The sequence below is a fragment of the Sciurus vulgaris genome (assembly GCF_902686455.1).
Source record: "Sciurus vulgaris genome assembly, chromosome: 10".
NCBI classification, from domain to species: domain Eukaryota; kingdom Metazoa; phylum Chordata; class Mammalia; order Rodentia; family Sciuridae; genus Sciurus; species Sciurus vulgaris.
Genome location: NC_136470.1, coordinates 142,936,899 through 142,950,320, shown reverse-complemented (window position 1 = coordinate 142,950,320; position 13,422 = coordinate 142,936,899). Strand labels below are relative to the sequence as shown.

Sequence of the window (13,422 nt, the reverse complement as noted above, 5' to 3'; positions counted from 1 at the left end):
AAAATAATTTGATTAATTTGACAGGAACCAGAGTGAAAAGCTTAAATAAATATCTTGGTAAATTTAAGTTTTTATAAGCTCGTAGTTGCTATTTAAAGGTGTTTCTTGAAGCTTTAATTGTTCAAGTAATACTTACTGTAGCCATTTCAATACCCTTTTCAGTGATTATTGTATTTTAAATTAAAACCTTGCAACAGGGTTGTGTTTAGGGGAGTACATGGAGATCCACTGAGTCCCCCACATTAAAATTCTCACTTATTGGAATGTGTTGCATAGTTTGATACATCTAGTTCTAAATTAAAGTATTGTTTGCCTCCATATTACCTGGATGGAGATGAGACATTTGGTATATGTTAAGATACTCTACCAAAAGTTGGTTTTCATACAGCATAATTTGGAAACTATAACCCTATATTAAACACAAACCAAGCTTAATAGTGTCTGGCTCTCTGTATACATAATCTTATTTTCAGTAACCACTTCCTTTTTTTAAAAACAGATTAGGGAAACTGAGGCTCTGGAAATTTGAAGCACACAGCTATTGAGTGATAAAGCACAGCCTCCTACTTAGATCTTCACCCCCCACGCTGGTGCTCTTATATGTTTCCAGTTTTTGCTTTTATTACTTGGCAGAGTATGAGATATGGGAGGAAGAAAAAGTTACTGTAGCCACTGATGTGTTGTATTGTAACCCTTTATCTAAAGGATATTTTTGATCATTTATAATCCCTAGATAATAATATCGAAGTGGCCCTTGTTGATCTTCTGCTTATTATATTTCCTGGTTTCTATTCAGAGAGTCTCTGAAGTTGAGTTTTGACATAAATAAAAGAAAGTGTTCGCTGAGTTCAGGACTCACATATCCGTTAAAGCTTCGTCACCTTTGTTCTGTAGTGTGGGGTATATGCATATATTTTTTCCTCCCTGTGATAGATACTTGACAAAGATAGTGTCTTGTTAAAGTGCCTTGCTTTGTGTCACTTTCTGATGCACTATTTTCACGTATTTTGAATAGTCATGATAGACTATTCAGTATGTAAAGTCAGGAAGGAAGGAATATATTTTGTTAAATGATTTTGAAAACTGGCTCCAAATAGTAAAGCAATATTTTCATTTAGTGGTTGAAACACCTCAGTCTTCCTAAGAATTGTTTGGTTGGCTCTGAATTTAGAATGGTAGTTTGTATGGACATGAAGTAAGTTGTTAGGAAACCAGTTTCAGATTTTATTTCTTGGGCAGAAGATAGTGTACAACCAAAACTGCATGAAATTCAGTATTTATTTCTAATAAATTTTTACATTTCACTTACCTTTTGATGTTTCAGGTTTTATAGATTGTAACTCTGAAATGATCCTATTAAGTTTTCCTTGGACTCTTGATCCCCTTAATTTTTATGCCATTTCAAAACTGTAGTCTTCGATGATCAGGCCCATTACTATTTACAAATGGCTCTTTTTCTCCCTGACCCCTTAGAGTTCTTGATTAACTAGATTTCACAGACTTGAAATCTTTTATGCCTAATAATCAATATTTTGAGACTAAAGTATTGCTACTTGCTTTTGAAAAAAAGGGGGGAGGGGCTCAGTTTATGGATAACATTTCACTTGAAGCATTCCAGGAACAACAACAAACCCTTTTTTTCTCTTTTTTTCTTTTCAATGCTGGGTTCAAATCCAGTGCCCGCTAGAATCATGCACGTTAGGCAAGCATTCTTATCACTCAGCAGCATCCCACTCGAAGATCTCATTTCTCATGATTTGGCTCTCTACATTTTTTCTCTTTAGATTCTAGGCTGTTTTACATTTTCTTTGGTATATAGACTATGTAACTCCAAATGGCTTCTTCATTTTGAGTATATGTAGAAAAAGTGTTGATAGTCAGCTTTTGCAATCTAAGCATATTCTCGACATGTATTAAAGGCTAGGTCCATTGTATTTCATTTCATAGGTTCTTTTCACACTGAAGATAGATTTTTTTCCACTTAACTTACGAGAAGTATTTTACTGTTACGCGAAAAAATGCTAGAATTCCATAATTTAAGTCATGACTTCATTTGAAACCAATTTATTTGGCAGATGAATCGGCCAAAGTCTGAAGTTCTTTTTTTAAAATGTCATCCTTATATTTAAGTGTCTTTAAAGTACTTGTTTATGAATTTTTAATTCCAGACTTGGAGAATAACTTCCAAGTTTACTTAGAAGGGAAGTATTTACTACCTAACTCTTTGAGTCATTCTGACTAAACTTGAGGTTTCTAGACAGACATGTGAGGACAGCAAACTAGTTCCCATATGTTTCAAACCAGGCAGGTCTGGTTTGAAAAAGAAAAGGGGGAAAAAAAAAACAGTTGAGTTTCTAGTTGGTTCAGCTGGTTTTCATTTGATTTGGCAGCCCGATTTCTAAGTACAGTTACATTACACAACTTAGTCTTAATCAGAGTTTGGAAATCAGAGTTCTGTTGTGTATTTGTCTTGATGATCACTGATACTTGAGTAGTACTCTTGCAGTAGACCTTAGAAGTAGTTTTCTAATTTTCTGCAGACTTTCTGAATGCATTTATTAGGGCCTCAGAATTATATTCGTGTCTGAAGTTCATTTTGTATATAAAATGATAGCTGTTGAGCAATGACTGTATTCCAGGAGATTTAGATATTGTCTTAATTCTTAAATCATCCTGCAAGACTTAAATAGTAGTATCACTGTTTAACAGAGATCTAGACAAGTCAAAATTTAATGCTGCTACATGTTGAACATAGAGGTTTGAGAACATAAGCTCTGGAACCAGATTGACTTTCTAGGTCTATGACATCAGGCAAAGTTAGTTCTGTTGGATAGAATTATCTGATCTGTGAGGTAGGAATATATAAGTAGTAGACCTCTTGGGTTAAGCTGTTCCAAAAGTTGAGCTAATAAACCATAAAGCACTTAGAATAGGATCTGGTACAACAGTAAACATTTACATTGTCAGCTGCTGCTATTCTTCTGCTGCAGCATGGATCAAGAATTTTAAAAATGAAGTGACAGATATTTGTTAGTTCCCCTAAACTACAAGTTGGTGGTTAGGGAGACTATAGAACCACGCTGAAGAGGAGGGAGAACTGTTAGGAAGCAGGCTTATCAAAAGTTTAGTTCCCTCAGAAACTAGTCCTGAAATATAAGGTGAATCATACATACTGGGACTTGGCCAGATGAGCCCATCAGTTAGGATTCTGTGCAGTTAGCTTTCTGGAATGTGTCCCTAGGGAATGGTAAAAATGAAGGATAATTATGGTAAATAAGCTTTTACCTTTTAAAGAGATATTGTAGTAATATAAGTTTTAAAAGTGCCATTGCAACACAAGTTTTTGCACCAGCTGGAAGAAAAACCACACATAAATACACGAATTCTGAAGGTGGAAATGGGTCACATCCAACCCAGGAAAAGTCACTTGTTCACTCTCAAACCCTTCCCACTTCAGCACATCCTAGGAAAGGTATAACTTAACATTTTATATGAATACCTAAGAATAGCTTTGTTAAACTGCTAAGCCAATAGATATTTATAAAGGCAAATGATAGGCTGTAAACTAGTCACATTCATATGTAAACACAGTGTCACAATTGGATGTTAACCATTTAACGTTTTATTATTACCCCTTTTAGAAAATTGATCCTGAATTATTATTGGCGTCTGTTGGATTTTGTCTAGTTTTTAATTTCTTTCAAAGTGTTTTAAGCAAGTTTATATGATTTTTTCATATTATTTTCAGTAAAGCAGTTGCACTGTATCAGAAATCTAAAATTTTCCTTTTTTGTTGTTTTTTAAAGTAGTGATTGTACTGTATATTCTCAACCTCATTTCCATTTGATTCTCGGATCTCACAGGAATCCTTCAACTGCTTTCTACCAAGCGTTCCATTTGAACACGTTTCAGGAATCAAAGAGCCTCTGGGATAGGTATGAATACTCACATATGGAATGCATACATGCAAAAGTGTATGCATGAATTGCTTTGCATAAAACTGATCTTTGCTATTTTAAGGGGGAAAATTTACATGGTATCTAGCATGAGACAAAGCAGCAAAATAAACCAAAAGGACAGTCTATAGTTTTATAAACATGCTTTTTTTTCCACTGCATTTGTGCATTTAAGTAATTTTTGAAGAATTTATATATTCTGTGAGCCTTACGAAATAACCACTTATTTTAATACAAAAACATTCTATAAAGATTATTTTAATTTTTGTGCTATTTTATATGATTTCTCTGTAAAAGCGATGATCACATAAAACAAAATATTTCAAATTTTAAAATTGAAGGAAGGACAGGACCAAGTTATCTGAGTAGTCATTGTTTAATTTGTGATGAGACATTTAAAGATCAAGTTTGTTTGATAGAGTTCACTAGATCTGCATTACTGATATTCTAAGCCCCTTAAACAGTTTGCTTTCTCACAGAAATGTACAGATTTTATTTTCAACATTAAAGTGCAGAATAGTCTCAGTTCATTTTTGACAAAGATACTTTGGTTTATCTTTCTGCTTAGCACATATTTTAAGTAGTGTATGCTCTGTTCAGTTATTTTGCTGAATATTTATTAGCACTACATCATTCTGTGTTTAATTAATAAAAGTTGAGTGCAAACAATGTTTTTAAAATTCACAAAGATTCTTTTAACTCTGCCTGGCAACGCATTTGTGTCTTTTGGCATAGTTTTGGGTAATACTCAAGGACTCAACTCCATCCCTTTCATTAGAAAAGAGTATTGCTAAATGCATGCACATACCATATTAAGACCTGGTCTACATTGCCTAAAAATAGCAAAACTTTCTTTTAATTCTTAGGCTTGATTTGCTTGTGTGTGTTACTGTAAAGGTATTTTCTAACGAAGTACCTTTTAGATGGTGTGTTCCTTAACACAAAAACACTTAACCAAAAGTGTTTTTAAAAAGTCACTTTTTGAACTGTAAGTTTAAAATTTGTAGCACCAAGTTTATAAAATCGATGTTTAAATACTTCAGCTTTAGCAGTATAAATTAATATGTAAATGTAATTTGTGGCATGAAACAAGCATGAAGGTTTAATCATTCAGATAACTTACCAAATGTAGTCAGAGTATAAATACTTTAGCATGCATCTATACTTTGAAGAAAAAGGGGAAATAGCACTCTACTTTGAAATGTATGTTTTCAACAGTATTTTATTTCAAATATCTAACTTTGATGAGCTACTGTAGCAGCATGAATACATATATCATTTTCTCAAAACAGCATAAAAAGGTTTGAGCTTTATTTTGTATAATTCTGATCTAGTATTAAAAGGCTTCTTTCATTTCATTGTAAAACAACATAGAAGTTGACTGCTCATTCGTTGTTACAGCTAAATACTTCTTATCTGTTTTTGTTTTTTAGATACCAGAAATTTTAAGGTATCAGAAATAAGCAAGTTACTTTATCTGTAGTTTTTCATGCGTTAAAAAATATTTTCTCGCAGCCTGTTATCCAAAGCCAAAGAAGTTAATGGCTACTTGTCTATTGTATGTTAATGCCAAAATATGCGAACTTACATACTAGATCTCTAGATCAGCCATTCTGTGCTATAAATGGCCCATTGATACCAAGGTGACAGGCTCAACCAGTGGAAATTGACTAATGGCTTTCTTTTTAATTTTTCAACTAGCTTATTAAATAAGTGGGAAAAACTGGTGGCTAGAACCATTCTGGAGTTAAGGGGACCGTTATCTTCTACATAATCCACTTACTTTGCCTGTCAGTGTTGCCAGATATTATATTTCAGGCTTCGGTTTATGAAATCTTGGAATGCTTTTCAGTAGGGGCAGCCTTTAAGTCTGTGCCAGTTTTCATTAGACTTGCCCTAGATATCAGCAGATGCCCCCTTCTGTCTTACTTGAAAGACTGGGATCTTTGTTTACTTTGCCACCACCCCCCACACACACACACACACTTTCAAGGATTCTTTGAGTTTGATTTTTAATCAAAATATGAGTAATGTATTTTTCTCATATTTACTTAAAGCTCCCTGATGGCCCTTTGTTTCCTTTCCTATTTAAATTAGCAAGTTGAGAAGCTTTTCAGCAACCCTGTGGCCCTTCCTGTATTTAGATATCCTCTCCTGGGATATCCAGGGCTTCCTAAACTGGACTGGTATCGAAGCTCTTCTCAAGCTGCCTTCCCATCAGTGTGTGCCATCGTGGTTTCTGTCTTCCCTACCTGTCTGTGCAGAATCCTCAGGGACTCAATCAGCGAGGCCATCTTCATATATAAGCACTGTCAATACAGAGAGCTTGAAAATAGCCCATCCCTTTTTAGGAAGGCCTGCTCATTAAAGTGAACAATGTGGCTCCATAAACAGCTTTCTAGAGAGTGTCTTAATACAAAGTCAGTTTTTTAGGGAATGTTCTAGTGTGTTAGCATTTCAGAGCAATAACTGTAAAATATGATTTTTTTAAACTTTGCAAATTTTTAGTTCTCTTAAATCTACAAAATTAATTTAGAAACCTGTCCTGATGGTCACTGAGCACCAGGTTCTCATTGGGAGTTTTCTGTCTGTAAAAGCAATTTTACCCTCTCTTAAATGTCAAGTCAGTAAGGTTAAAGGAGTACTAGAGAGAAGAGACTTTAAAGGAAGAAATCAGGTAGCTTGTAAGAATCTAATCTCATTGATCAGCACTCGCAGCATTTCATCTTCATGAAGAAACTGCATAAATGTAGTTAACAAGCAAGAGTAGCCGTTGCTGGTGCACCATCCCCTTGAGTCTGCTTGTCCTTGCTTATGGTAGCACCATGATTTAAAGAGAAATGATTGGAGAGTAGAAGAAGGGTTATCAAAATGAATGTTTTAAATAAGTTTATGGAAAGTCTTTTAGTAAATACTCAATGGTTTCTGTTAAAATGTTTAGATATTTATATCTAATTACATCTAGTTTTTAAATTACTGGCTAAAAAATGTATGTTCTTAACCCAAGTATTCGTATTAGAAAAAATTTCCATTCTTTTCATTGAACACTGAGATTTCATTTTTGAATCTAGAAGTAAATTTAGAACTAAGCCGTTTTTATATCAATACCATGGGTACTTTATAAAATAATTTGTTCTGTTTTGTTCATCCTCCAAGAAACTTGGGTCTGTAATTAACCAATACTTGTTATCCCATATAATAGAACATGTTTCACAACTCGGATAATCTGATTTTTGAAAACTTGGTAATAGGACTCTTTAAAAATCTTTTTAATGAAATACAACTTGTATCAAAAAAGTACAGCATCATAAATGTACAGTTCAAACTGTAAAAATACCTATGTAACCAGCTCCAAGATCAGGACACAGGATATGGTGACCTCCTTCGTGACCTCTTCCTCTCCCTTCCAGTCGCCTCCCTATCCGACTTCTCACGTGCTCTATAAGTAGGGTGCGTCCATGCTGTGTTAGTACCTAGTATTATGTTTGAGATTTATCTGTACAGTGGGATACTTGTTGGATATTAGTACTGATTAAATGTTCTCTCCTAATAATCATGAGGAGGTACCCTAAGAATATAGAACTGACTGAACTATGTTATAGCTGCCCCAAACACAGTCCCTGATAATTTGTCCTTAGTACTTAATAATTTACCTAATTACATTTCAGCCTATTCCACTTAAGGACATCTAGTAGAGGGTAATCCAAGAAGCTGACAATTAAGGGCAGATTTTTAATGACCTTTTAGTGTCCTTCCCTCCCTCCTTTCCATCTTTCCTCCTTTCCCCACCCCACGCCCTGTTTCTTATTTTGGAATAATTTTAGATTTAAAGTTTAAAACATAGTGCTAAGTGCACCCATATGCTCTTTACCTAGTTTCTCCTAATAAACATACCCAGGGTGCTAAGGTGTTCTTGACTGGTGTGGAGATTCAGTTAACTAAGGGTACTTCTGAATTTCCAGCTTTGCTGTCAGTCCTTACTACAGTGGACGTGCTCGCAGGACTCCTTTGTATCACGTCCTATGTATGCTTCTGTTGCTAGCTTAATCTGTAAGGGCTGAGCCAAGGTAGGACAAGCAGGTAATCAGTGGTACTTTGAGAATCAGATGAAAGCTATGTATTTTCTCTCCAAAGCTCATTCTTGGATCCCAGATTTAGATAAAAACTTAAGGACATACTTAAAAAGTGTTCAGATGACATTAAAGCAGGCAAGTGATAAAGCTATTATTGGATGGTGGTGTTTATTCAACAGTCTATGCACATGTACAAAGGCATGAACAGAAATTGAGAAGTTGAAAGAACTTAATATGAAAGTTCAGGGAAGTTGAAATCTAGGTTGAGTAGGTAGAGTAAAACTTATATACAGATGTGTTAAGGTAGTTGACTGAATTTTTATAGTACTAAACAAGTAAGTAACAGGCATAAAATATTAATGTAATTTAGGCACTATTGGTAGAAGAAAACAGGACAAGATAATGACATTGTATTACATTTCTGTAGAATAGTAAATCTAAATACAAAGCTAACTAGAGGCATATGTTTGAAATTTAAAAAACAGAAACTAGAGAAGCTACTTTTTTTATTCTCCACTTGGATTGCCAGGAAGGTGTTATATTAACAAGCAGACTTGAGCTTACTTAAAGAAAGTAAATGGGACTCCTGGGAAGTAGTTTTGCCTCACTAGAAATAATAAATCTGTCTTCATGCGTGTTAATCAGGGATGTTGACTTGAGGTTTAGATTCAGTTACCTTTAAAATGCCAACTCCACTGAGTTTTATTCCCCCACATAGTTCTAAATGGGAGAGAGAAAGGGTACTTGTTGAAATTAAGCTCCTTTACTTCTCTTTGTCATTGTTGGCCCTGTTTATCAGCAAATCTTAAAGAGCTGAGTATTTGCTTATGGCATGGAAGGCTAGCATAAACTACTGTGCCTCATTAGGAAAGAACCCCATGTCAGAGGCAGAAGTAGTGTTCCTGAACAGGGAAACGGATGGAGTGTGCCTCAGAAACAACATTAAGCTTATTGGGAATGAGAATTGCCATACACAGTGGTAGGCAGTGAAGCCTCCACACATAAATAGAGCAGCAGCATCTTAAAAACTACAGAATTATTCATTTTGCGTGGTGCCAGACACGGGTAAAGTAACTGGGGGCAGGGGCACTAATATGTTATAAACTGACTTAGAAATTTAAGAATGCTAATAACTTCATTCAGAAATCACGAATCATACATGCACAGACATTAGTCCAGTTCATAGTCATAGGACCATAAGAACTGGTCCTCCAAATTTTTTAAAGCTATATGCATGTTATCAAAGTGATGCTCTCAAGATATGTCAAGTTCTTGTTATGTAAAAATAAGAACAGTATGTAAAAAGGAAATACAGTTATATGTAGAGTATGATGAATGCAGGTTTGGGGACTTCTAGTGAAAGATGAAAGAAGACCACATAAAACTGAAAACCATGCCTGTAGTATTCTGAATACCTTCCTGCAAATTTCATTTAACTATTAGATGTTTGGTCTTATTATAGAGTCAGCCCTCTGTATCCACAGGTTCTGCATCCATGGATTCAGTCAACCTCCGGGGGGAAAAAAAAAAATTTGTAATTGCGTCTGTACTGAATATGTACAGACTTTTCTGTCATTATCCCCTGAACAATAGAGTATAAGAACTATTCCTATAGTATCTATATTGTGTTAAGTATCATTAGTAATCCATAACTTAAAGTATACAGGAGAATATATATAGATTATATGCAAACACTGTTGCATCTTACATAAGGAACTTGAGCATCTGAGGTCCCTGAACCAATTCCCTGTAGGCACCAAGGAACAACTGTAGTCTCTGGTGATAAATATTTGTCCCGAATTATAGACACTTAACCCTGAAAAGATTTTCCTGTTGCCATTTTAAGTGTCCTCTGAGAGATCACCTTCCCTAACCAAAAGACTAAACCCGTGAAATTTCACTTTTGTGTGATAGTGCAGAATGGAGCTAAGGTAGAATATCAAGATAAATTTGCAATTATATTTGACTTAGCAAAAGTTTATTTATTCCTATGAGTAAATACTGGAAGAAACAAGATTAGGAAAACTCAGTGCTGACCTTAATTAACTTGCTCTTAATATGGAAAAAGATGGGAAAATATGTTATCACATGATTGAAAGTGATAATGTCTTGTAAAATTCAAGCATTTTGTCTTTCAAGAACACTGGAGAGATTGGTCAGAGCTGCTTCAGAAGGTGACTTTTTAATTGCAAACTTAAAAGGTGGGTAGGATTTGGTCTTGTAGAACGAAAAAACTGAAGAAAAGGGAGCAGTCCAGTTAGAGGAAGTATTGAACTGCTGTGAGAGGACAGGACATGTGGGATCAGAGGGTTAAATTTGATTGTTGCATAATATGAGACGAGAATCTGGACTGGACAGAGACCAAAAATACTAGAAAGGATCCAAAGGCTTGAATGAAGAGGAGTGATTAACAGGAGGTAGGATTACGAGATGTTACAATTCCTTGGATACTCTAGGGAAGCACAGAGTTGACTTCAGAATGTCAGAAACCCTGACTGGGGAATTCTGGTACTATTAGGAAGTATTAGTGAAAGAATTATTTGGAAAGAAGAAAGTGACGATGTTTTTGTATTTAACTATTTTGTGGATGAATTGATGAGCTGGTGGAATTATTCAAGGTGCACGCAACTGAGTGGAGAAATTGACTAGAAGAAATTGAAGAATCTTATGTTTGACTTTGTTATTTATTTTTAGAATTCAAGCTGTAGTAAAGACCCTAGATTGCCAAGGAAGAAAGTAGGGTAGAGGGTCAGGCCAGGACCTTGAGCAACACCACTGATGATTAGAGAACAGGATCAAGTATGAAGAGATGAAAGTGCCCTGGGAATATGTTTCCTAACCAAAAAGAAGGGGAAATATTTGAATCTTTATTTTTAAATAATTTTAGATTTATAGAAAAATTTCAAGAATAAAGCAAAGAACTTCAGTAGTCTTCATGCCAAGATTCATTGTTAACATTTTATTTATTTGCTTTGCCAATCTAACATTTTAGAAACCACTTGAAAGTTTCTGATACCATTATTGGTTGACCTCAAATACTTCAGCATGTTTCCTAAGATTAGTCTCTTACATGCCAACAGAATAATTACCAAATTCAGGACAATTGACATTAATATGCTGTTGTATAATAAGGATATGCAGTTTCTGTTCAGTTTTTAACACTTGTCCCAAAAATGTTCATAACCATTTTTACCTGATCCAAAAGCCAGCTCAGGACCATAGATTACATTTAATTATGAAGTGCCTTTTTTTCCTCCTGTTTTTGCCTCCTGTTACAGGTACATCACTTCTGTTATCTCTTACAGGATTATTTAAAGTTTAAATATTGACCAAAAAAAAAAAAAAGGCAGTGCTAATATTCTGGATAAAACACTAAGGAAAAGATGTATCTGCCTAGCTAGTTTGTATTACTGGGGGATTGGAAGGCACATGAGTACTGCCTGAAACCCAGGTGGAACAACTACTAGGATTAGGGAAGTTTTATAAGGAAAGGTCTTTTATTTCTCAAATTTGGGGGAGAAAGACCAGGAAAGAAGAATATGCAGATGTTAAAATGGATGTGTCCCTAAGAGTAGCAAGAGGTATATTCATGTACTTTTATTTCCTGTACAATGACTTTTATACATATTTATTAAGTTGCCTTTTTAATTATCTTGAATTGGAAAAAGAAGTGTAATTAGAAGACATTTTTACATCGTTACTTGGATTTACAAATTATTTGTTAACTGTCCAGTCTTCTTAGTTTCATACTGATATTTGTGGTAGGTGGTTTGTCTGCTGGTGAATTGTTAACCATAGTTACCTTTCAAGTAATGAGATCTTACCTCATATATTTGAACTTGTGTTTCATTGGTTCTTTGACATTTCTTCTCTTAGTTTTTCTGTGACTAGATGAACTGGTAAAACCCAACACAATGACACTGATTTTCAACATATTATTAGATTTTAGAATTGACTGAGAAATTATTATTTAACTGCTTACCCATCATTACATGTTTCTGTGTATTTGTTTACCACCTTCATTATTTAATAAATTTCTCAACCTCAGTCACCCCAGTCTACTCTGAGAAGTCATTGCAGTTATTTTCAGGGTGAAATATAGATCAGTTGAGAAGGTAGTAAAGTTTTCGTTTTCATTAAGATTTGGAGTGTCGGTGCTAGGGTTGTGGCTCAGTGGTAGAGTGTTTGTTTGCCTTGCACGTGTGATGCATTGTGTTCAGTCCTCAGCACCACATAAAAAATAAAATAAAGTCATTGTGTTCATCTATAACTAAAAATATTTTTAAAAAAAGATTTGTAGTGTCAGGTAGACAAGGAAAAAAATGCCTGATGTTCTAGTATAGCTCACATTCTTTTGTGCTCATACTCTTCAAAATAGCAAAAAATGACTCAAATCAGAGAATATCATAGATTTTTATGATGGGCATAGAGATTTTAAATATCATATATTGCTAGAAATTAACATCTGTGTTGAAACTTTACTTGACTACTTCTAAAATATTTTTCATATTGGACAGAAATAAATTTAACTGAGTGATAATAATTTAGAGTATGTAGCCAATGCTAAATATTCTCAAGAAAGAGCATTTTTTATGCCAGTTTATCTCCTGATTATTTTCAAAGTTTGAAGGTCCTTGATTACAAAGGCTAAAAGATTTGGAAGATGCTCTTATATTTTTCAGATTTTAAATTATGATATTTAGGCCATAAATAGTGGTGTCCTCAGTATGTTACAGAATGTGTGCAGGCAACATGACTGTCATCTGCTCCCCGTACCAAAGTCCACAGACTGGGGGGGTTTTCCCCCAACTTTGGTATCAAGGCTGATGGTAGTGTTCACAGTATGTATGTGTATAAGCTGTTCTCTGTGTACACACACACACACACACAAACAAACAAGTATAAATAAGACTTGTCCTGAAAACCAAAACACCTTTCTTTCTATATATCTAACTGGTAATAAAAACGGTATATTCGCCCTAGTCCTCCATACAATTGAAAGAGGAACAAGGAAAGAAGGGAAAGAGTTGTAACTAATCCTTGTTCTGTTCACAGTGATTGTTAACCCTTGGTCATCACAAAATTTCTGTGTTTATTTGCAGCAGCTGTTTCTATTTTCCATATTGCCAAGACCAGAAAATGTTGCTAAATATATTGCTAGGATGGTTATTATATACTTTGTCTCAAGAAATTAGATATCACCTCTCACAAGCATAATATGTGATGTTATCTTAATTTTTTTTAAAGTTCCTTTTCCTTTATGTTGACAATTACTAATAAACTCTGAATCAAATAAACAGCTTTCTGTTAACAAAGTATGCAGGTCCTTAGTGCATATACTTGAGAAATATGGATATATATTGTATGTGTTTCTACTACTTTTAAAAGGACCA

General features: G+C 34.5%; 1 protein-coding gene across 1 annotated transcript in view; it reads left to right on the top strand.

The window, feature by feature from the left end:
• The window catches only part of TSC22D2 (TSC22 domain family member 2), a 47,754-nt gene that overhangs the window by 10,041 nt on the left and 24,291 nt on the right, over positions 1-13,422 (top strand). Inside the window, 1 exon segment of the mRNA XM_079100934.1 lies at positions 3,864-3,935. Coding sequence (XP_078957060.1) covers positions 3,864-3,935 — 72 coding nt within the window.